Source organism: Nannobrachium achirus (assembly GCF_963921795.1).
Source record: "Nannobrachium achirus genome assembly, chromosome: 13".
NCBI lineage: Eukaryota > Metazoa > Chordata > Actinopteri > Myctophiformes > Myctophidae > Nannobrachium > Nannobrachium achirus.
The window spans coordinates 39,998,719-40,023,633 of NC_137833.1; the positions used below are offsets into that span (position 1 = coordinate 39,998,719).

The window sequence follows — 24,915 nt, forward strand, 5'->3', positions numbered from 1 at the left end:
CGGCTGACAGTGGGGGAGTTAGAGCGCGTGTCACGTCAGCCTCTCTAATTGGACACGAGGACCTTCCTCTCCCGGAACCTTGTCGCGATCCACACAAGCACACAAGGCCTTCAAACTGAGCCCGTCTTAACTCACCCGACGACTGTCTCCTTCACTCCCGCGGAGGAAGTGCTAAATACCAGAGTCGTAATGAGACAGGCAAGGTACGCGGAGAGCTTGGATAACATGCTAGACTTCAGCACGCGCTAAAGAAACAGTTGAGCCGGCTGGTTATGACCTACTTAACTGTGGTGAAGACAGTTATAAAGTGCCTATTTCATCCACATACGTGTCGGAGTGGTTCTCACAGCAGGGTGTTGTATGAGAAAAAGAGGGAAGAAAAAGAAGTAGGAGCTAGTCAATTGAGAGGCGTTCCCTCCCGCATTACGTCTTCGGGATTTCAAATTGTGCTGGCTAGGGATGGGACGATACGCGATATTATCGTTTATCGTGATAAGAAACACTCGCGATAATCGTATCGTGGAGATTTAATTTAGCGTGATATCGTCCTCATGTCATGCACTGGGATCAGTTCACCTTTTATTTGCCGAGGTACCACTTAAAGCTGGTAAAAGGTACTTATAAGTACAGTCTAAGGGCGCCTTTTCACTCTCTATCAAATGTCTTTGCCAAAAAATAGCCGATCTACAAGCTCACAAGCTTGTGAGCTTGTAGATCTGCTATTTTTTGGCAAATGTTCTGCCCCAGGATAATGGATTTTGATTATCGCGATAATATCGTAAATCGCGATTTCTTTGGTCACAATAATCGTGATATGACATTTTCATATCGTCCCATCCCTAGTGCTGGCCGGTCTTTGAACGTCATACGTGTGTGCATCTTCGGGGCCCTCCTTTATGGATGATCTGTTTACAGAACTCCCTCTGAACGTTCTTTGATTATAGCATATCTTTTGGCTGTATGGTCACACCCCGTCACCGACGAGCAAGCGCCGGTCGTACCAAACCCAACCCTGCAGTACAGGAAATGAAGAGGAAGCTCTCCCATCAGATCAGCCCCTCCCCCTTTATCGGGGACTTCAAAGTGCCCCATGCCAGGCGTGCACAGGGATAGGACCCTACTGCATCTGATGGGCCTCGATAAAGACCTCGACATTTATTTTGTTTGTTTACGCACTTTACAGGACTCTCATTTAGTCAAGAGGCTGCGCACAGTAAAAAGAAATCTTTCTAAGAGTGGGACAGGAAATGTGTTTAATTTTGGATTTGAGGCCTGGATATATCACTATTTATATCTCTGCTTTGCTGTGGAGAGGACGGAGGACATTTTTTTCTTTTAAAGTCTGGGTCAAAACCTACTGTTCATCTATCCATCTATCTTCCTCCGCTTATTCAGAGTTGGGTCGACTCTGGACTCCAGTTCTGTTCATCTATTAACTGTATAACAATCGATGACATCCTTTCCTTTTCTTTTTTATATTAGCAATGTAAGACCTAGGCTAGTAGACAAAGTTTCTGTATAAAAAAAAGGTCCTGCTCCTGCACTATTAAGATCTTCCTTTTCCATCCCTTACAGCACTGACATTTCTTGATCTCCACCAGTATTGAGTGAAGCACATATGACCCTTTTGTCCTTATGTTGATGAATGGCTGCCTCATACCCATTTTGTCAGATTTTGGTGCAGTGGAGTCGATAGCGTCACCTTGACGGGGAAAAGTTTGCGATCCATCAGCCCTCAAGGCTGTCTGGCCTCAACTAAGGCCTGGCAAGAGACGACTCACTGTGTGGGGCACCGGCTCCATCCAAAACCCCATCGCCGTGTGCTGTGATTCCGCGAGGTCGAACGAATGGCTCTTGTTATACTACCTACCGCTTTACAGAGGAGGGCGGAAAAGAAAGAAAAGAAAAAAAAACACTTGACTTGTACTAATAGCCGGGAAGCCATGCTGGTCACCAAAGGTCTGAAGACGAAGCACCCTGTCAGTGCCCAGCTTGGGAAATTAGCAAATAATGTTCCCTTCCCTCTGACAAATGTGTGACAGCTCGCCTTCGCCAATCATTCTCTCCTAACGTTATGATGCATGTCCTGGATCCCCACCAGAGGATACGGGCGTAGTTTACTGACCCTCAATTTACCCGTGACAAATGGGGTCCCGGTAAATGTGCGTTTTCTGGGGCGCGGAAGGGGTTCATTTTAAGCAATCCTGGTTATATGGATGTCACTGATTAGGATAAATAGTGTCTGAGTGTGTTAGGACCGCTAGCAGAACCATATTACCAAGGGCCTGCACTCACTGCCCCAGGAGGCAGGTTCTCATGGAAACCTGGCCAAGATAGAGAACCAAAAGCTCTGATGCAATTAGGGGCTCAAATTGGATAAATTGGTCAGTCAAAGTTTTTATTTATGATTTACCCTTTCGTAAGGGTATGGTATATATACTGTATGTGGTGAAAAGGTTAGAGTGCCACAAATGAGGTTGCAAATTGAAGCCTTTTCGTGAAGAATAGACACAGTATATTGCACACACACACACACACACACACACACACACACACACACACACACACACACAAATTCATGCATACTGTACATACAGTACATGTATACACACACACGTATATATGATCAAACAAGCACGTACACTATGCGGTGCTTAATAAAGTGTGAAGTATTGACCTGGGAAGAGCAAGGCCTTTCTCCTTTTGATTTTCTACAACCTTGCTGACAGTTGGTTCTACCAGCTGTCCTGACCAATGGATAACCAATACATGGATTAGGCTGAGGACACGCCAGCTCCCAGGGACAACACTTTGTTAGAAGGCAGAAAAGGTACAGGGCTGCATCACTAAATAGCTACTGTACCATGTCATTCTTAAAATAGAGAGAGAGTGAGAGAGAGAGAAAAGGAGTGCCAATTAAAGAACATGTGTGTATGTGTAAAGTATATACTGCTGAAGTTTTATATAGTGCCTGTGTGTGTGTCTCATTAGTGCACAACATTCAATGCAGTCAATGCCTACAGGATTATTTGATGTATACTACTGGGCGCTCGCTCCTGAGAATGGATTGTGAGTTTTGGAGGTGTTCCAGGGTACTAACCCGAGTGAGGACGTGTCCCTCCGCTGTTCCAATTGACTGCAGTCTCCTCTATGTTGACTCTTAGTAATTTGTGATAATTTCTCAAATTGAGCAAGTTAAACCTCCACAATTAGGGTGGTGGGGGCGAGAAGAGTCAACACGAAAATAAAAAGGGGTCTTAAAAGGCACTCCTCTCAAGGCATGTTGAAAAGTCACGCTTGGCTTTGATAAATAAACCTTTGATATGCACATGGTGCTCTCGCTCTCCCCTACACGACACCAGAACGTTTTCTGGAGGGCATGTCACTCACTGGCGGTCCTTGGCACAGGCGATACAGGCAGGGCGCCCTAGGGCAACCTCTCATTAGGGTACAGCATCCTCACCCCTCGCTGCACACACTAGCTCATCTGCACAGCACACTTGTCCTCTGTCCCAAATTATACTCCTGTGCTCAAGCGCACTTTTCTTCCCTTTTTTTTCCTCCCAGAAACACTTGGCCATACAATCAAAGGTCTAGGGAAGGGTGCCAGGTGAAAATAAAATGATACAAATTTCAGCCATATGAATTCACTTCCTCTTGGCTGCAAGCTGCACACACAGACGCAAGCATGTACTTTTAGTATGCAGATTACAATGCAATATAGCTGCAAATTGATTGAATTGATTAACGATGATAGACCATCGTCAATCAATCATGAATATTTATTCATTATTTAAGTCAGACATGACCCCTGTTGATTGCCATGTGGAAAATCATAGAGATTATAATGCCAAAACAAAGGAGAAACTTGATGTGTATTTTTCTTTGGAACACATTCTCCCAGTGTTTGAGAGGTAAGCATTGCCTTGCGGGCAGTAGGACTGGACCTGTGTAACGCCATTGATTTGGTGAAATCTTTGACGATGTATGTAGTTTGTAAAGAACATCTTAATTATCTCACCTTACTCTACTGATCAAAGATGTTGCTGGACCTTTTATGTGGTGGTGCTGCTGCTGCTGATGTTGCTGCTTGTCATTGTGCTATGCTGTGTGTATAGCCTACTAATTGGATCCGTGCTATTGCTCTGTTGCTGCTGTATTGGGACCCAAAGGCTGGGTGGCAACTAATCATGTGTAGTGACTCTGTTTTTGTCTATGGAATTGAAGGCTGATATGTGAATCAATGTGGCTGCTGTAGTACGTTTTTTTTAGTTGTGACAGGATGGCTGTTTTATTGGCAACTGGCAATGGTAACAACTCTTTATGTGTATTTTTGTCTTGGTCAATTCCTCTCTTGTTCTCACAGAAGGGAACGCTAACCACTTAAACCGCATATTCCTCGTTGACCGGTATCCCTGGGAAAGTTTGGCTCGGCTGCAGATTTGAATGGGAAACACGCAGTGGTGGAAAAAGTACTCAAATGTTTTAAGTAAAAGTAGCAATAACACAATATAAAAATACTCTGTTACATGGAAAAGGCCTGTGTTCAAAATGTTACTTGAGTAAAAGTACAAAAGTATTGGCATCAAAATAATACTTAAATTAACAAAAGTAAAAGTACAAAAAATGTTTGAAAATAGCAGATCTACGAGCTCACAACGTTGTCGCGAACAGGGGGCCAGTTGTCCGGATTTAAAATGAAGCAAACACGGAGCTAAAAGTTCCTATGATTGGCCGCTAGTTGCGCTGTTCTGCTGCCAGAAGCAACATGTTCTCCATAGGGTAGAGTCAATGGAACAAAGCTATGGGGAAATGAATCAGAATAGGAAATGGGTATGCCACCCAGCACTAAAGTATTGCACAGAGTCTGTTATAACATGCCCACAATAGGGATGCTAGGGTAAAGCCCTAAAAGCCCCAAAATGTTCAAAACCTTTCATAATTTTTTCATCTTTGAATTTAAATTTTTTTTTTTTTTTTTTGTGCCGATAATGACATGCCTAAAATAGGGACGCCATGTTTAAAGTGGTTAATGCCATGTCCTCATTCATGATCATTTGCTATTTATTTTATGTTTTGCATGTAGGAGTGCAGAGGAGCCCTGACATAACACGGTGTGTGGGCATCTAACGGTCTTTCAGATTCGGTCTAATTTCTCTGTTCCTATTAACTTGTGCCCTACAAGTGGCTCAGACAGTCGGTGATGATGATGTGTGTATGTGATACTATATTTAGCATGGCAGTGACATATTATTCGATAATGGTGTGTGTGGGTTGGGGGGGGTACTCTACAATTAAAGGACCACTTCACCTCTGGGACAACCAGATCTTATTTTATTTGTTGTTTGGGACACGATCAACACAATCCTGAGATCTTTTTTTGTGTTCAATCTGTGTTTTTAGATATTTTAGTATTTCAGCATGCAACAACTGGTCATATGATGCAAAATGCATCATAATGACCAACAATAAAATAAGATCTGGTTGTCCCAGAGGTGAGGAGGCCCAAGGGCCCAAGGCTTCAAACATTCAACCCTGGCCATCAGGTGCACAATTCATAAAACAAGAACCACAACCAGAGAAAATGCAAACTAAAAGATACTAAAGGTATTATGTCTTGAATGTTTTTAGACCATTTTGGGGCGATAAAAGTAAATGTAGCTAAGATGGAAACAGCTAATTAGCTAGCACGTAGCTCAATGTCTGCCTGCCACTGGGTTGAAAAACCCCCAAGGGGTAATTCAGGCAATATTGTGAATGCTTAATTTATGCGAAAATAGCGGATGTACAAGCTCACATCGTTGTGAGCTGGTAAATCGGCTAAATCAGGCTTAAAATGGTTTTGTCACGTCGCAAATCTTTGGTCTGAACTAGGCTTGAGGCACCAACATTGCCAGCACCGCCACAGTGTCAGCAGCTACATGCCCTTTCTGGCTCATCCAATTTGCCATTTTAACTGGAGGACATTTCTAATCTATTTCATTACCCGTGACGTAGCATGTTTGTTCAGAGTCCTTTAATACAGAGGGACAGCAGCTCTGTCGTTTGAAATGAGCTGTTTCCAGTGTTGTAAAGTAACTAAGTACATTTTACTTAAGTACTGCACTCAAGTGCAGTTTTGAGGTATTTGTACTTTACTTGAGTATTTCCAATTTCCAATACTTTTACTTCTACTCCACTACATCTCAGATCCAAATATTGTAGTTTTACTCCACCACATTTTTTGAAAACTTTAGTAACTAGTTACTTTGCAGGTATTAAATTATAATATTACAAAACATACATTAACCACTTTAGCCCTATTTTACACCTACAATATTTGAGGATAGCCGATCTACAAGCTCACAACGCGTCGCACCGCGAGACGTTGTAGATCGGCTATTTTCAAACATTTTGTACTTTTACTTTTGGTAGTTTAAGTACATTTTGATGCCAACACTTTCATACTTTTACACAAGTACATTTTGAATTCCGGACTTTTACTCTTGACAGAGTATTTCTATATTGCAGTATTGATAATTTTACTTTAAGTGAAAAACTTGAGTACTTTTCCCACCACTGGCTGCTTCATTCTTAAATACATGGTCCAATCTCTCTCTGCGTTCACGGCGAGCAGCCATTAGCCTGGCTTACATTTTACTGTCCGAGAGAGAGAGAGAGGTAGCTAATATCCTATCACCTAGCAATTACTGTACATATGGAATCAGTGGTGGCTAATTCTGTCGTTAAGCGTTGCGTTGCGAGCTCACTAACGGCCTCATTCTCTCAAGTGACGAGCCCTTGTACAATCAGGGCGCGAGCCACACGGGGGGGGAATAGCAGCGCGGCGGAGGAGCCTGGACCTGTCTATTGGTGACTTTCTCTTTTAATTCACCGCACTAATCAATTGTACCACCATTGCCTCCCGGGGTAATTGTATCTTCATACTAACTGGAAGAGAGTGGGAGCACCATGGAAGACGGAGAGAAGAATGGAGGGGAAAATCAACAGGGATAGAAGGAAGGGGACACGTTTCCCCACTCAGGGGCGTCACAAGGGGGGGGGGGGGGGGGGGGACTGAGTTACTAGGGCCCAAGGTGGAGGGGCCTCAGTAACTTTAGCTATTGAAAAATAGCAGATATACAAGCTCACAGCGCTGCACTGTAGCTTGTAGATCTGCTATTTTTGAAAAGTTGTGAAAATGTGTGCAAATCTTTGAATATGTGTATTTTTTAAGCGAACATTTGTAACTCAAATTTTGCTTCTGGGGGGGGGGGGTCCCTGGAGCTAAATATTTTGAGATGGGGGTCCGTGGGCCAAATACATATCATCTTGGGGGTCCTTGACATCAAAAAGTTTGAGCGCCACTAAACATGGAAACGTAGGTTTTCTTGCACACATTTTCACAATTTTTCAAAAAATAGCAGATCTACAAGCGGGGCACTCTGCAAGCTTGTATATCTGCTATTTTTCAATAGCGAACATTCAGGGGGTGGCCCACAGTGAATCCTTGTACCCAGGGCCCAGAATTTGGTGTGACGCCCCTGTCCCCCCAGTAAAACCTGATGGTAATCGTCCCAATCCGCTTAGCCTGCGTAACTAATGGGGTCTGTTCTTAAGGGACCGAGGCACTTTCACCGGGGTGCTATAGAAGCCATTAATGTCTTAACTTATACACCTTCCCAGGGCTTTGCCGCTAACACATGTACATACACACACAGAACGCACACATGCGAGTCTCTCTCTCTCTCACGCACACACACACGCACACACACACACACACACACACACACACACACACACACACACACACACACACGCACATTACATACACTTAAACGCAAGCACACTACACTCTTGTTTCATTATCCTGGTGCCTCGTTGCCCTCTGCTCCGCTCCTGCTAGGGAGGTTAAACGCAGGAGAAGGCCTGGGCCAGACTGCACGGTTGGAGGGGAGAAGGGGACGGATGGCTGTGATGGGGGGTGGGGGGGGGGGGGGGTCGTTGGGAAGGGACTTGATGAGAAACAGCTGCCCCCAGGATGGAGGCGTCTGGTTAGGGGGGGTTCAGAGAGAGAGAGAGAGAGAGAGAGAGAGGGAGGGGGGGGGGGGGGGGGGGCTCAAGGCCAGTGCTGCGTTGGAGGCCTGCAGGGGCTGCATGGGAGAGGGGGGGAGGGGGGAGGGTGCCCTCGTCTCATTCTGCCCGTCAGAGTGTAGGAGCAGACGGAGGCTTCCAGGTCAGACGGGCTGTGACCCCCGTGACCTCTGCCTGCTCACCAATGATGACAGATAAGACCACCACTTCCTTCTGTTAGGCCAAGATAATCAGAGCCCTTACTTATGGTGTGACACGTCGCTCTCTCTCACGCACTCACGCACACACACACACACACACACACACACACACACACACACACACACACACACACACACACACACACACACACACACACACACACACAGTGCTCACTTTCTCTGCTGCCCGTTCTTCCTGATGATTCTCCAACACCACGCAGTGGTTCTCAAACTTTCACATTTCAAGGATCTCCCCTTAACTCTGACAGTGTTACAAATGGAACCAAATGGACCCTGACGGGTCCATTTGGTTCCATTTGTACACTGTCAGAGTTACAGACTTGTATGGGTCAATTTAGACCCCTCAAAAGGAACCCACACACAAACACACACACACACGCCAAGAAGACACGTACACCTCCCATTCCAATTTGATCTTTTATATGAAAATGAAACTGCTCCGTGCCTTGTGAAATCCACAAATTAACAGAAAAAGCTGTCTATCTCATAGGGGTGGGGTGGGGTGGGGTGGGCTGGGGGGGTAGATAAATAGAATTGGCAGAAGGACTTATCCTGACAGCTTGAGTTTAACAGAGCTTGGCAGCGCCCCTGTATAATGGCAGGTCGGGGAGGGATCAGGTTGCACTGGTAGAAGCCCCCCTCCACCACCACAACACATTTTTAGCTAGCCGTGCAGATCTCACACGTCTGACATTCCAACAAGCAGCAAGCAGGGCCCTCTGGTTAGTCGGTTATCGGATGCACTGACTGGACGCACGGCAGTGAGTGAGGTACGACCATCCAGGTAGAGGGGAGAGAGAGAGAGAGAGAGAGAGAGGGATGGATGGACAGAGCAAGAGAGGAGAGGAGGAGAGGAGAGCCGGAGGCAGGGGCGTCACAAGGGGACGGGGAAAGTGGGACTGGGTTACCAGGGCCCAAGGTGGAGGGCCCCGGAATTATTTTATACTTTTAGCAATTGAAAAATGGCAGATATACAAGCTCACAGCGTGCTAAGTCGTGAAAATGTGTGCAAATCTAGAATACATGTATTTTTTTTTACGTAACTCAAATTTTGCTTCTGGGGGGTCCCTGTGGCCAAATACATATCATTTTAGGGATCCTTCACATGAAACGGTTCGAGCACCACTGACATAGAAACGTAGGTTTTTCAAAAAACCTTAAAAGGATTTGAAATATTCAAAGACTTGGTGCGGCGCTGTGAGCTTGTATATCTGCTATTTTTTCAATAGTTAAAGTACCCAGGGACCCAGAATCTGGTGCGACACCCAGGGGCGTCACAAGGGGTAGGAAAGTGGGACTGAGTTACTGGGGCCCAAGGTGGAGGGGCCCTAATAACGTTATCTATTGAAAAAATAGCAGATATACAAGCTCACAGCGCGGCACCGAGTGCCGCGCTGCGAGCTTGTAGATCTGCTATTTTTGAAAAGTTGTGAAAATGTGTGAAATTTTTTGAATATATGTATTTTTTAAGCGAACATTTCTAACTCAAATTCTGCTTCTGGGGGTCCCTGGAACTAAATATTTTGAGATCGGGGTCCGTGGCCAAATACATATCATCTTGGGGGTCCTTGACATAGGTTTCTTGCACACATTTTCACGATTTTTCAAAAATATTTTTTCAATAGTTAACATTCTTGGGGGGCCCCGCAGTGAATCCTTGTACCCAGGGCCCAGAATTTGGTGTGACGCCCCTGGCGACACCCCTGGCCAGAGGTCTGCGGAGGATAGACAGAGAGAGACAGGGGAGTATAGACAGAGACAGGGGAGGCAGAGGTTCTGAACTCACCAGTGTATACGAATCTGCCAGGGGCGCCTTTGCAGAACTGCTTGGACTTGTAGGACAGCGTGACCTCCACGACGCCGGGGATGTGCCTTGGCGGGGTCTGGACGCGGATGGCGTGGGGGGTTATCAGCTGGACGAGAGAGGGGAGCAGAGAAATAATAATCAGCCTCGTTGTTAACACCGAAGCACGCTAGGTCTAGGTGTGATAGATCAGTGGTTCCCAATCTTTTTGGCTTGTGACCCAAAGGAGAAATTAGACATTCGCCCAGGACCCAAATTAGTGATAATAGCAGATCTACAAGCTCACAACGCGTCGCTTTCGCGCCGCGTTGAGAGGTTGTTGTACATCGGATATTTTCACCACTTCTTATCATTAGATTTTATTTATGGGATTTCTTAGATATGTTTGTTTGAAATTTATATATTCTTTTTCTAAAAAATAAAATGATATATTTCAAAAGATGTTCGACCCACAGAAACAGTGTGATAGATGTCATATCTGTGAGTTAGAATTAATGTATTCGTTTTTTAAATAGGTGTTTTTGTGACTAAAATGAGGTTTCAGTGGTTTCAGATTGGAAACAGTAATAAAGACTATCCCGTCATTGCACAGGCATCATTCATACCTCGCTCCATACGAGCATGGTCCCGAACACGACTTGCAGGCCGTCAAAGAAGTTGTCTCCGATGATGATGACAGTGGCGCCTCCAGTGGTCCATCCCTCGCTGGGGCTGATGGCCTTGATGCACGGGGTGGCTGCTTATCCAAGACAAACAGAAGAGCGAATTCAGCACCTGGGCTTTCCACAGTGGGAGCCCACGTGTGTTTCACACGCAGACATTGGTACTGCATCACCTCTACATGCCCCCCCCTCCCCTCCCCCCTACTCCCCTACCCCCATGTCTCTTTCACAAAGACATATCATGGAAATTACCTCTGGAAAGAAAATGATGGATTTGTCCTTTAAGGCATGAGAATCAAAATCATTTATCAGCGCGCTGGAGTGGTGTAGTTAAGCAGACCCTTCAAATGGTCCACTTCACAAAAGGCTAAACGCCGGAGCTCGGCAGGAAAATGATTTGACGGAGCAAATTATGTGTCAGAGCAAATGTAGCTATCAGAATTGATTAAGCGTGGCTCTGTGTGTACAGTAAGAATTTCAAAGTTGAACACATCTTAAATGAGTCAAGAATACGGGCCGTCAAAGTGGAAATGACAAGCGAAAGCTTTGCTGCTTCATGTTATTTCATTACCTTTGTTCTGCATATGCAGTGCAGGCACATTGCTTAGAGTGTAGTTTCAGCTTTCATAACGTGAAATGCACTCATGAATTATTCAGATCCGAGACTTTTTTTTTCTCCTCTCCCCCCTCCTTTTTGTGATCGATTCAATCCATTTCATATTGTTTATTACAATGCTTTTCATCTGGCAGGACTTCTGCAACATAACGGTTCCATTCATCAAGAGTCAGGGGGTTGTTATTATAATCTAATTTGAGTGATCTGGTGCCTCACGTTCACTGTCATTTGATGCATTACCTTAATATGGCGCTCAGCACAACACCGTGTTTACAACAGAAATAGCATGACAGCCAGCCATAAAATAGCAATATCAAATTTAATCTATTTCCATCAATATCTTTTAACACACTATGAATTGTGCGTGTTGTGTGTGTGTGTCTCTCCTCCTCCTGCTACTCAAAATCTGGCGGGCCGCTTCAGCAAGTTCCCTTTTTCTTTTACGAGCCCAGTTCTAAACCTCTTATTATCCCTTCCCTCCAGTAAGTAAATCACAAGCGGCCATTGTTGTATGGATCACCTCAGACAAGACATCTCCCTTTGTTTGCCTTGCTGTTGGGTCTGTTCGGGTCATGTTTGCTCTCTCCCTCTCTCCCTGCCCATAAAGTGCGCGCACACACACGTCGGTACTACAGGGAATCTGACTTTAACAGGCGCTGTTGACTTCATGCTAATCGCCTCGTACAGAGATTTTCATTTGTGCGGCCCTGGAAGGAGTGACATTTGCTTTCCTTAATTGCGAAGCGGAGCGTCTGAACGAGGACCAACCCTCCATGGGCATGCCGGGCCGCCTCCAAGGGCCTGACCTTCATCAGTGTGGACGATTATGGCAAATAATTCACCCTTCAAAATTACTGTAAACAAATTGACTTTGGGGATGAGAGCGAGAGAGAGAGAGAGGGAGGAGGAGACTAGAATAGGGGGCCTGGTGCTGATGGTGACTGTTGGGGGGCAGCTGCAGCCTACCACAGACACACACGTGCACGCGCGCACACGCACGCACGCACACACACACACACACACACACACACACACACGCACACACACGCGAGTGCAGACGCACCACCTCGGAAATCCCAAAGCCCCCCCTCCCACACACAAAAAAAGGACCCATGGAGAGGCAGTGACGGCGGCCCTAAGCCGTCCACCCTTCTGCCGGAGGAAATTTGCATATGTCTCAATGCACAGACAGAGAGGGGACCATGTGCTGAATGGGGACCGTGGAGAAGTGGATTACACAGTCAGTGCAGCGATCTGATGATAGACACGCACAATGCCCCCCCTCAGCAGATGATAGGCATCACAGGGTGCGGACACATGAGGCTGGCAGGAGTGTGTGTGTGCGTGTGTGCGTGTGTGTGTGTGTGTGTGTGTGTGTGTGTGTGTGTGTGTGTGTGTGTGTGTGTGTGTGTTTGTTTGTGCGCCCGCGTGTTGCGTCACGAAGAAGTCACGACAAACTTTGGGCCAGAAGTTGATTTTATTTTTTTTATTTTTTTTAATCTAATGTCAAATTGTATATAACATTTCACAAAATAGATTTATGTGTGTTTCAATGTTGTTTTTGACAGCAAATTTTGATTTAGTTTTAGTCATAGTCTTTTGAATAGAGTGTCGTTTAGTTTTAGTCATCATATAGTCACCTGAAAAGTTTTAGTTTTAGTCTAATTTTAGTCGACTAAATATCATACGTTTTTAGGCAGCTAAATCTGTTGATTTAGTCAACTGAAATGTAATTTGACAGGCCTTGATGGCATCGTAATACTGATTTTACTATTGTTTTGCGTGCTGAAAATAGCAGACACCTGAGAGCAACACCTGAGAGCAACCAAACATAAAATGGCTCTCTACTCCACTAGTACCTCCCTAATGTTTTAGTCTAGTTTTTATTTTGTTGACGAAATTGTCAATATACTTAGTCTTAGTTTTGGTCATCACAGCTTAGTTTTTATTTCGTTTTCGTCAGCGAAAAAAAACGCAGTCGACACAAATTTTTCGTCATTGTTTTAGTCGACGAAATCAACACTGGTGTGTTTTTACTTTTAGCTCGGCTCTGCCGCGAAGAAGAAGACAGCGCGGGGCGGCAGCTGCTCTGTGACCAGCCTGTACCACCCCGGCGTCGTCCCCCTCGTTAAGGTTAGCAGCGGAAGACGTCAAAACCGATCGGAGATCTGAGCGGAGGAGGAGGAGGAGGAGGACCCCGGCTCTCTCCCCGGCTATTGAGATGCTCAAACAGGTCTGATGTGGCCCCGGCGAAGCTGTCCTTTGTTCTGCCTGCTGAAATGTGTTGTAATTGTGCTGTGGGATGTCCAGATGGTCGGCTGATAGTGCAGCTGATGGGATTATACCTTTTACCTCTCCCTGAGCCATCTGTTCCCTTTGACTCTCACTCACTCGCTCCCTCTCTCTCTCTCTCTCTCTCTCTGACTCTCCTTTCTCTCTTCCTTCTTCTGTCTCTCTCTCTCCCTCCCTCTCTCTCTGCCTCTCTCACTCTCTCTCTCCTCCCCCCTCCTCTCTCTCTCTCTCCCTCTCTCTCTCCCTCTTAGGCCCAGCAGTCTGGATTCACTTGTCTTTATTGCATAAAGCCTAACAGCATTACAGCCACTTGGCATGCAAATGAGGCAAGAGCTGCGGGCTCTGTGTTGAGTCTCCTATATTGTCTAGGGCTCTATAATGGCGGAACAGAGCTGAGGAACGTGTGGTTTGTGTACGTGTGTGTGTGTGTGTGTGTGTGTGTGTCTACGTGTGGGTGTCTACGTACGTGCGTGCGTGTGTGTGTTTGTGTGTGTGTGTGTGTGGTGTGGGGGGCTGCTGTGTATAAAAGACCAGGCTATTTGTGAGCATGTTTATGCACCTTTGAGCCTGAATCCATACATGTTTGAGTGACAGGCCGCGGCAGAGCACATTGGTGTCTGAATGCATAATGTGCTTGTTGTGTGACAGTACACACACACACACACACACACACACACACACACACACACACACACACACACACACACACACACACACACACACACACACACACACACACACACACACACACACACACAGGCAAAACAAAAATGCCACATGGTGGGGATTCAGCTAGCCTGTCACGCTGCTGTGGGGCCTATCCCCACTTTGGGCCAACAGGGGGCAGCACCTCTTGATCAATGAGAGGCAACTCAGCTGCACCACAGTATTGAGATGCGCTGGGAGCATGGATACCTTCTCTCCACACACACACACACACACACACACACACACACACACACACACACACACACACACACACGCACACGCACACACATGCACACACGCACACACACACACACACACACACACACACACACACACACACACACACACACACACACACCTCACACACACGCACGCGCACGCGCACACACACACACACAGCAACTCAGCCAGCCACATATCTGAGGCTTCTCACCCAGTGAACTCGCAGGGAAGAATGTGTTGCTAATTTAAAGCACGCTGTCTGTCTGCCAGCGCTGTGTCAGAGTGCTATGGAGGACATGGATAGGATTGCTTTTTATGACCGAGTATCCTGTTCTCGTGTGTCACATCTATGAGCGTCTGCTTGGAGGTGTCTCCAAACAAAGCAGAGAGAGAGAGAGAGGTCTTAGCCCCGGCTATAGCTCTGTTGTCGATGCATGTTCACTTTTGTTTGTGATGGAGAACTGCAACTCGCTCTGCCATACCCGGAGCAGCACTTTAACTGCGGGACCGTCAAAACAAACGCTCTCGGCGGTCTCTGAGTTAAAGTATTGCTCCAGATTTTGCAGCGCAGGGAGGGGATGGGGAGCAGGGACGTGCAGAGAATGTTAGAGAGAGAGGCAGGGGCTGACATTTCTAAAAGGTGCCTTTTGTTGAAAATATCGAAAATAGCAGACCTCCAAGCTCACAACGCGTCGCAGCGCGACGCGTTGTGAGCTTGGAGGTCGGCTATTTTTGGTACTCATTCATGGTCTGGAGAGGGCACTTTTTACAGGCGGGTAAAAGTAGCCTAGCTACAGCTAGACATCATCCCCACACATGTTAAAACAGCAGTTAGTTAGCTGCATTAGTATATAGGCTGGCCCCAGGCTAGGGTAAAAGGGCAGGGGCTCAAGCCCCCTTTAATGTCTACGTGTGCACGTGCGTGATGAGGAGGGGGTGGGGGTTGGAGGAAAGTTGTCTCTGACTTATCAGAGCATACGAGGAGGGATGAGTTAAGGGGAGGTGTATTAAACTTGTTAGACTAAAGACATGTTCAACTGGGCGGTTGACAATAGCTTTCGTTGCGTGCGTTACCGGGAGTCACTCCGGTGCTTTGAAGAGTGTGGTGAAGAGGAGAAGAAATGGATAGGTTGAGGGGAGGGGGGACCTGTAAAGAACACACACACACACAACACAGGGCGGTCCCGGGGGACCAGGGGAACATGGAGGCGAGGGCTCAACCTCTTTAATTGCTCTCCTCATTAAGAAACTGGTTGCTAGGCGATCCACACCTATCGTGTCATAAACGTGAGACACACAAACAGAACGTCAACGAACATAATGACTTTGGTGCTTGGGGCAGGACTTTAATTATTTGATTTTGTTCTCCAGTAGAGGAGTCATTAATAAAGACAAAAACAAATAGATTAGCTCCCCCCCCCCCCCCCCCCCCCACCCCACTAGGACCCGAGTGCACCGAGATATATTAATTGTCTAGTCCGTTTTTTTTTTATTAGCCGTTGTTGTATTAAACATTACATTTGCTTTTGGTGATAGAACCATTAATGCCCATTAATGTGTGGAGAAGGTTGTTTTAGTCAGTGGTGTACGTAAACTGTTTGCCCAGGCCATAATTGGCTCTTGAAATCTGAAGATAAGCAATTTGCACAATTGGCCCCTGCTCAGTTCTTTTTCTTTTCTTTTTTTTCCCCCTTCTCTTCCTGTAATCTTTCAGCTGCGTGTGCTCCCATCTGCGAGCGGAGGCCATCGAGGTCACAAGGTTATGTTTAGTGCGTTTCACTTTTTGGATTTCCCATGGTTTGGTGGTCCTGTTTCTCTCTCTCTCTCTCTCTCTCTCTCTCTCTCTCTCTCTCTCTCTCTCTCAGCCAAGTAGGCAATCAGTCTATCATATGGAATCATTTGGAAGAAAAACAGTAAGTTCTGTTTTTCTCATACAGAGCACCCGCCAGCCACCCCCAACTTCAACCCCCCCCCCACCCCCCCACCACCCGCCCACCCCCACCCGCCCAACACCCACCAGTCCTCCTGTTCCTGCTTTCTCGCGGCTAAAATCTGCAGAGCCCAAACGACAGGAAACTGACCTCACGGACAAATTCTTAAGCAATTTGATCACGTTTCACATAATAGTTTTCTTTTTTTCTTTTGTAGGTGCAAATAAAAATGGAAGACTGGAAATAGTATAGCATTCTTTTTTTGTTTAATTGGCAAAGAGGTGCTATCACTGTCAAATGTGTCAAAGTGATAGCTGTATGCCAAGCGATGCTATTTCCAGTCCAGACCCAACAATAAGTATGCATGAGGGAGGCAAAAAGGCAACTTAAGAAGAAAGTGCTATGTGACGGAGGAACAGAGAGTCGTGTGGAACTACTGTAGGACCAGCTACCAGGTCTACGGATGGGAGGATGAGAGGTGGAGGTGGAAAAGGAAGAGAAAAGGGAGAGGAGGAGAAGAAAAAAAAAGGAGCGTAGCAAATTATAAGATGTAAAAATGTGCCTACCATGCTCCAGATAAGGAGGCGTACCTTCTGAAGGGTCGAGTCTGCGAGCCCTTCGCCCATGTTTGGAATTGTTGTGTACAAACATGTTGTCGGAGACGGCCAGGACATGGCCGTCCACGTTGACGGTCGTCGATACGACAACCTGCAGTTGGAGAGAGTCAGAGTGCGACATGTCATTATTCAACAACTAGCAAGACATAACCTGTGAAAACAGCTACAGTAGAACAAAGCTTTAGGTCGTCGGTGTCGGGTGGAAACCTTGCATGTCTAAAACCGTTCGTTTTGTATTTATAAACCACTGTTTCTCAAACTTGCAAATGTCAAGGTCTCCCCTCAACTCTGACAGTGTACAAATGGAACCAAATGAACCCTAACGGGTTCATTTGGTTCCATTTGTACACTGTCAGAGTTACAGACTTGTATGGGTCAATTTAGACCCCCACAAAGGAACCCACAGAGTCCCCGGAATAAGAATCACTGTTATAAACGATTTAAACTAGTGAAAACAGACAATCTCTACTTGTGTGTGCTTGTAGATCTGTTGTTTTCACTAGTCTTGCGCAACAGTGATGAAGCAGGGCTTTACGTTACGAAAAGACGTACAAATTTGAAACTTGGAGATACAAGGTTTCTGCCTGACAGTGACAATATTTTTACACACTATTTGTAATGAGAGTGGTTATGAGATGCACACTTTAAGAAATGATCTCCAGGTATTGATTATCAGTGACAGTCTTTTGAAAGAAATTGATATATTCTCTCTTTCAACCTGGCAGGCCTATTTTCATTCTCGAAAATAGCAAAATCTTCAAAGCTCACAACAGGTCTCACTGTGAGCTTGTACATCGGCTACTTCTCAGCAAGACACCGTTGTACGACGAGGTATAAAACAGGGGCTTATGTCCGTTGAACCGTATCACATGACCGCTGCCTCTGCGTTTATTGTGTTGCTGCATTTCGGGTGTCTCGCGCTCGTGTACAAGCTAAAGCTAATTGACTTTTCAGTCTCTCGAATACCATTTCCGTTTAGCCTCCACTCTAACAACTGTCATCATAATTGAAGCTCAGAATTATTGATCAGCGCGTACGTCTATTTGAGACGGAAGGCCTCCCCTTTTAAACTATTACTGGAATCATTAGCCTCTGAACCGTGTGCTCGGGGGCCATCACTCAACAAACATTTTACCAGGATCGGATTCCAAACCACACTCCATATTTCATAATGCTTATTTTTGTTGTTGTTTTCTTTGACTACCACATCTCTCCAAACAGTGGGAACGCGCGTGAATGGCCAAAGTGTTCCTGGGCCGGAAACAGAGAGCCCCTCTCAGGTTCACTTCGCCGGTAAGTGACCTCGGTGTAGCGGTGGAATTTGGGGGGTGTGGGTTGGGGGGGGGGGGGGGGGGGGGGGGGTAGCTGCGAGTTGGGGACGGGAGGGGGGGCAGTGGGCTTCTCTTTTTTTCTTTTTTTTTTTTTTGGTTAGTTTGGGGAGGGTGGGTGGGTGGGTGGTGGGGGGAAGGTGAAAGAGCTCCATTCTTGTGAGCAGGTTCAGAGCTGGGCCAAGCCGAGGATGATGGATTGGGCCCTCTCTGGCCCCCAGCTGGTTTTTTGGGGGGGTAATAAGTGTAGTGGAAGGCATGCAGAATACACAACCTTGGCCAGAGAAACACCTACAGTGGAGCATCTGGGAAATCTATTTGGAAGTAAAAAAAAAAAAAAAAAAAAAAAGGCACTGCACTGGCCGTTGGCTCGGGGACAAGAGGCGATCGACAAGAATCCACCTTTCCCTGCCAGAGCTAACAATAACGTGAAACCTGCTGGCTGTACATCTGATTCACGGCCATATCATCGGTGTCCATTTAACGCTCAGTGTGTAAAAATGTGCGCGTTCTTAGATTAGACATAATTATGCGTTATGCTGTATGTCTGTTGCCACTGTAGATGCCTAGCGTTTTCTTGTTGCATGAAAGTTGGATGGGTGGTTGTGGGGAACCCTCTGTGGCTGTCATGGCGGCGGGGAGGTTGTGACGTTTGGTGACATCAAGGAGGGAGACCACGGTCTTTTCATGAAGGATGCCTGCTTGTGTCTGATCACAGAGCGGATGCTGGCAGTGAAGGACATGCACTACACCATGTGTCTTCAACGGGGGGTCCGGCGGGACCCCTACAGGGGTCCTCCAAATCTTTGAGTGATAGATATATTAACCACTTGAAGCCTAGTGTCCATATCCTGAGAACTTTAGCCAAAAATAGCAGATCTACAAGCTCACAAACGCCTCACGAGGCGTATTTTCGGCAAAGAGCTTTGGTGTATAGGGGAAAAAGAGCAGACTAAGTACAGTGAAAGGTCACATTTATTGAGTATTGACGGTTCAAGTGGTTAAATTAATATTTGGAAAAACAAAAAATCCAAAATACACTGACAATTGTGCTGTCAAACAATGCAACTATATGGAATCTATGATAAGGTTATGGGGGTCCCTGCTTCATCTCTCTCTCTCAACTAAGGGGTCCTTGGCCTGAAAACATTGAAGACCCCTGCACTACACATTCTCTCTCTTTCTCTCTCTCTTTCTTTCATTCTCTCACCTTGACCTACAGGACTAGTGAAAGTATCTGGGTGGGCTGGATGGACGGACGGACGGACAGACGGATGGATGAATGGATAGTGGATGGATGAACACAGGAAAAGCAAAGATCAATACGTTCAAGGCTAAACTAACGGCGTGATGCGTCACACTGTGAAAATCGCCAGCGTTCATTCAACTCAGTGCAGGGAGTGTACAAATGTAACCAAATGGACCCCGTTTGTGTAACACACTCGTAGTTACAAATGGATAAATGAACTCTGGGGATTTTTACTGTGTATAATTGAGCGTTAGGAACTCACAGAGGAAGGACTCATTGGGTTTTTGCCCTTTTGGCATAAGTGGCTGCATTTTGTCCAAGTACACATCTCACATGGCTTTCATTGGCTCGGCAGAGGATTGTGTGTGCCTGTGTGTGTGTGTGCGCGCGCGCGTGCGTGCATGCGTACGTGCGTGTGCGTGTGTGTGTGTGCGTGTGCTTCCGCAGCCAAGACCATCCCTGAGTTAACACTGTTGTTACATGTGGATTCTCCTCCCCTCTGCGCTCGGGCTCAGAGAACTGTCAAGAACACAATTGATGGCACCTCTTAAATCCTATATCCTTATTTGTGTCAGATGGTATTCCCTAATAAATATTCTTTACATGTGTTCCGCAGAGCAGAGCACACAAAATCTCTCTCTCTCTCGCCTCTCCCTCTCTTCCTCTCTCTCTCTCTCTCTCTCTCTCTCTCTCTCTCTCTCTCTATGGCTTGGCCTTCCTTAATGCCAGTAATATAATTGTGTTCATGTGTGAGCATGAATGATTGTGAGTATAAATGTTTGTGTGGCCCTGCGTGTCTGCATGTGCGTGCATGTGAGCTTGTGTAGGAGGTGTGTGTGTGTGTGTGTGTGTGTGTGTGTGTGTGTGTGTGTGTGTATACAGTATATATATACTGTATATCGTCACTGTCGGGCAGAAACCTCGTATCTCCAAGTTTCAAATTTGTACGTTTTTTCGTAAAGTAAAACCCTGCTTCATCATACAAGACCGTTGCACAAAAGTAGTGAAAACAGCAGATCTGCAAGCACACAACGCCTCGCGGTGCGAGGCGTTGTGTGCTTGTAGATTGGCTGTTTTCACTAGTTTAGTTAATTTTTTAAATGATAAATACAAAACGAACGGTTTTGGACATACAAGGTTTCCACCCGACAACGACGATATGCATGTGCGTGCAAGCGCGAAACACATGTTCGCGTACGAAGTCGATTTTCCACTCACCTGGAATCTGCGCATGTCTCGTGGGTTCCCTGCATTCTTCAGACAGTTCTGATTGCACTTGAGGAAGAACTTGAGGAAGAATCTGAGAGAGAGACGACACAAAAACAAAAGAGAAAAACAAATAAGTTAGCGCATAACTCATCGCATTGTCGTCGAAGTCGAAGCCAAATGCTGAAATGGTAAAGTCACCGCATATTTTGAATAATTGTTCTCAGACATTGGTGGCGGGAACAAAATCAAAATCTTAACTTGACTCAGAGAGTGTGCAAATGGTGCCGTTTGGTACGCGCACGGTTAAATGCACACCAAGGATTTAACTGTAGAAGGCATAGCTTTCATTCCTCCAGGCAGTCAGAATGAAATACAGTACGATTCCACATCTCACTGACGTCCAGCAGAGGGACATTATTCCAACCTGTCTGTATGTGCTGTATGGAAGAGGCCATGCTGTGCTGTGTGTGCACTGTACCTCAACCAGTGTGGTCCATGGACAGCGGTGTAAAGCAGTGGTTCTCAACCTTTAACTGGGGACCCCCAAAATGATCATATTTTAACTGGAGACCCCCAAAAGGATCATATGAAATGGGGACCCCCCCACCCTGACGAGCACTAAGAGCTGAGGCATTACATTTTGTATAACATGGTTGTGTGCGTGTATAACATGGTTCTATTGTGAAAATAGCCGCTATTTTGAGTATTTCCAACACTTTCAAGCTTTTACTCAAGTAGCTACATTTAGAATTCCGGACTTTTACTTGTAGTTGTATAGTATTTCTATATTTCTATATTATTGATACTTTTACTTTTACATTTATGTACTTTTTCCACCACTGTCCATGGACCATAATGACACGCAGAATTATTTGCTGTTGCTAATGTGGCTGCTCCGACCTCCTTTTGTCTTGCCATCCCTCCAGGATGAGTTCCCTGGTCTTTCCCAACACCCATCTGCCACGAGCATACAGGAAGTCACTTGATATTCCTCCCAGCTCTTTAATCCCAGAACGCCCCCTGTGCAATTAAAGTTCTCCTGTTCAATAGGGAGGCAAATGAGGCCCACCTGTGACCAGGTCTTGTTTGAAGAGCATCAGGGATAAAGGACCTAACAAGGTGAGAGCGCGCCACAAAACTTATAGTCCTGTCAGGCAATTAGGCGGACACTCCTGGGACTGTGCGTACGCCACACACACACACGCACACACACGCTCACACGCACACATGCATACATACGTACACACACACGCCCATGCACACACTGGTGGGTGGGTGAGGCAATTATGCCACAAATTACAACCTGGCTAATCGCCTCTGTACAAATGTCACGTCTGAGTGAGATCTAGGGTTGGTTAGCCTGTGAGCCTCCTTTTCCTCTCACTCTCTATCTCTCTCTCTCTCCTTCTCTCTCTCCTCCCCCCCGCCTCCTTCCCCCTCTCTCTTTTCTCTCTCTCTCCCTCCCTCGCTCTCTCTCTCTCTCTCTCAGAGACTTGGGGCTTTTATTGATATCGTCTTCTATTGAGAGCTATACTTTAAACATGGCCTTGGCTCGCTCTGACAGATACAATAACATGGCAAAAGAGACAGATAAAGGGAGATTAACAGGAGGAGGGCAATAGGCAAAGTCATCCCAAAGGTAATCCATTGTCCACAATCTGATACAAACCACAGTGTGTAAAACAATGTGATTGGCTTGTCCGTTTTTTGCAGAGTCGTGACCGATTGCTCCTCCACCGCTTTCTCAAATTCACTGTAAACACCGGGCCGCATGTTTATTTTTCATCACCCTTCACTAGGATGACTTTATATGCAATACCGTGGTTTCTATTGTAACACTTGGCTCTCGGCGTCGCCGCCGCCACTTTTTGGATTACCATAGATTGCACCACAGATTGCGCTGTCGTTTTATTCGGCTAAATACAGTGGCTTGTGTGGCCGCCCTGCGAGGACGCTTTCACAACACTCTGGGACGTCTCGCTTTGCTCCGTGGGATCCCAGCCAGGCCATAAATCAGGCTCCGAAATGACCCTCCTAACCCCGACCACATTAACACATGCAGTGGTCATTTGGAAGCGTTCTCCAATAGACTCCAATAGCGTGTGCTCCACCGAAGACCCCAGAGAGAGCGAGAGGGAGAGGGAGAGTAGGAGAGAGAGAGGAGAGGTGAGAAAATATTTTCCCCTCCACATCCGAGGGGCTTTGGCTCGGACATCAATAAGAGGCGTTTTAAGCCACGCCAGAAATGCTGATTGCCTGTCGGTGGACGGTGAGGGGCCATAAAAAAACCTGACTTGTCATTAGTGCATTTTGCTTGATTGTGCTCGGCGCGTTTTTTCGGGGGTTGCATCTGTTGGCTGATCATCAAAATGACCATTATGTACTCTAATTCCCTGACCCTGTTTTTATTTCCCCAAAGAGTCGTAATGTAGAGCAGCAGACATCTGCGGAAAGCAGACCTGAAATACGACTTTTATTTGTCTGTCGCCTCTCATACAGATTGGGTTAGGTTGCCGCGCGTGCAGGTCTGTGTGCCTGTGCGTATGTGTGTGTGTGTGTGTGTGTGTGTGTTTGTGTGTGTGTGTGTGTGTGCCTGCCTGCGTGCGTGTGTGTGTGTGTGCGCGCGCACGTATACTGTACATGTGTGCATCACCTTACATCAAGTAACAAGATAGAATACATATACCAGTGCTTTGACTTTGTAAAAAATGACTGTCTTTTAGAGTTGGACTGGGTTACTTTAATGCCTTTACTGTACTGTACATCCGTACCACTGTATCTCTTCTGCAGCGCTGCCTACTGTAAAAGTTACGAAACAATAAGCAGCAGCACACTATAAAGCGGCTCCTTTATGTTTACTGTTATGAAGGCAATTAAGCACAATTTCCCTACTAAAAAGATAAGCTTAATTTTCATAGTCCACAGCCATAGCGGTAGCTATAGCATCCATTACATTAGAGTTGGTTAAGATTCTCCGTGAGCACGCGGCAAATTGGTCCTTGGTGGAAAGGGGAGCAATTAAGACGAGGCCTGTCTCTCTCTTCTACTTCTTAAATATCTACAGAAGTTTGTGCTGGTGTTTTGGCACGCGCGGAGACAAAAGGAGGCTTGTTTAATTGTTTTTTAATGGGATATCAAGTCGTCGCTGCCATTAGATGTTGGCAATGGAGGGCAAAGGGGGATAGGGAGAAAGAATGAACTGCAATTAGGTTTGATTAAAGCTATCCTTCTCAATAATCAGCTGTTCTGACAGGACAGAGGGACCCTGGTGGCCGCTGAGATGGAGGAAGGTGTTGAGTGATATTAAGGCCAATGAAGGGGATATTAACATGGCTAATTAAAGCTCTTCCAAAGCTGGTAGAGGAGGCTCTCGACGGACCACGCCGGATGAAATAATCGGCCAAGGCAGCTATCAGTTGGAGGAGGGTGAGAGAGAGAGAGAGAGAGAGAGAGAGAGAGAGAGTGGGGAGGAGGGGTAGGGTGCAGTTCATCTAGAGTGACGGAGGAGGGTGGGGTGTAGGGATGGAGGGAGGGAGGGTGGGATGGACGGATAGAGGGGAGGTGTGGAGGAAAACTATGAAGTGTGAAGAAAGACAAAGAAAAGAGAAGGAGACGAGCCATATAGAGTTGGACTTACAGAGGAGCCGAGGAAGCTGGTTTTGACACAATCACTTCTCTCGATCTCTGTCTCTCTCTCTCTCTCTCTCTCTCTCTCTCTCCCTTTGCGCGTCTGAAGGTCTGCCAGTATAACTAAGACCTGACTTCAGCTTTTTATCTCCGACAGCTCGTCGTACGGGGTCCACAAATCAACGCTAAAACAATCCTGTTCATGCCTCGGACGAAGGCAATTAATGTGATTCTACCCGTAGTACCTCCATGCTCGCCCACTGCCGAAGCTACTAATCATGCCATAATGATTTCTCTCCCTCTGGTCAAAGGGGAAATAGATTGTCTCTTTAGTAATGCAGCAGCCTCTGTGCCTT

The 24,915-nt window shown here is 46.2% G+C and overlaps 1 protein-coding gene across 7 annotated transcripts in view; it reads right to left on the reverse strand.

Annotated features, from left to right (window-relative positions):
- Positions 1 to 24,915, reverse strand: part of LOC308296520 (transcription factor COE3) — a gene marked incomplete at both ends in the record, with an annotated part of 114,890 nt that overhangs the window by 18,310 nt on the left and 71,665 nt on the right. For 2 of the 7 annotated variants that reach the window (XM_080739813.1, XM_080739811.1), the window contains 4 exons: positions 10,081 to 10,207; positions 10,704 to 10,837; positions 17,120 to 17,237; positions 20,942 to 21,023. In XM_080739813.1, coding sequence (XP_080595939.1) covers positions 10,081 to 10,207; positions 10,704 to 10,837; positions 17,120 to 17,237; positions 20,942 to 21,023 — 461 coding nt within the window. Of the gene's footprint in view, positions 1 to 10,080; positions 10,208 to 10,703; positions 10,838 to 17,095; positions 17,238 to 20,941; positions 21,024 to 24,915 lie in introns of all 7 variants that reach the window. The other 5 variants (XM_080739812.1, XM_080739810.1, XM_080739809.1 and 2 more) reach the window with 3 other exon arrangements.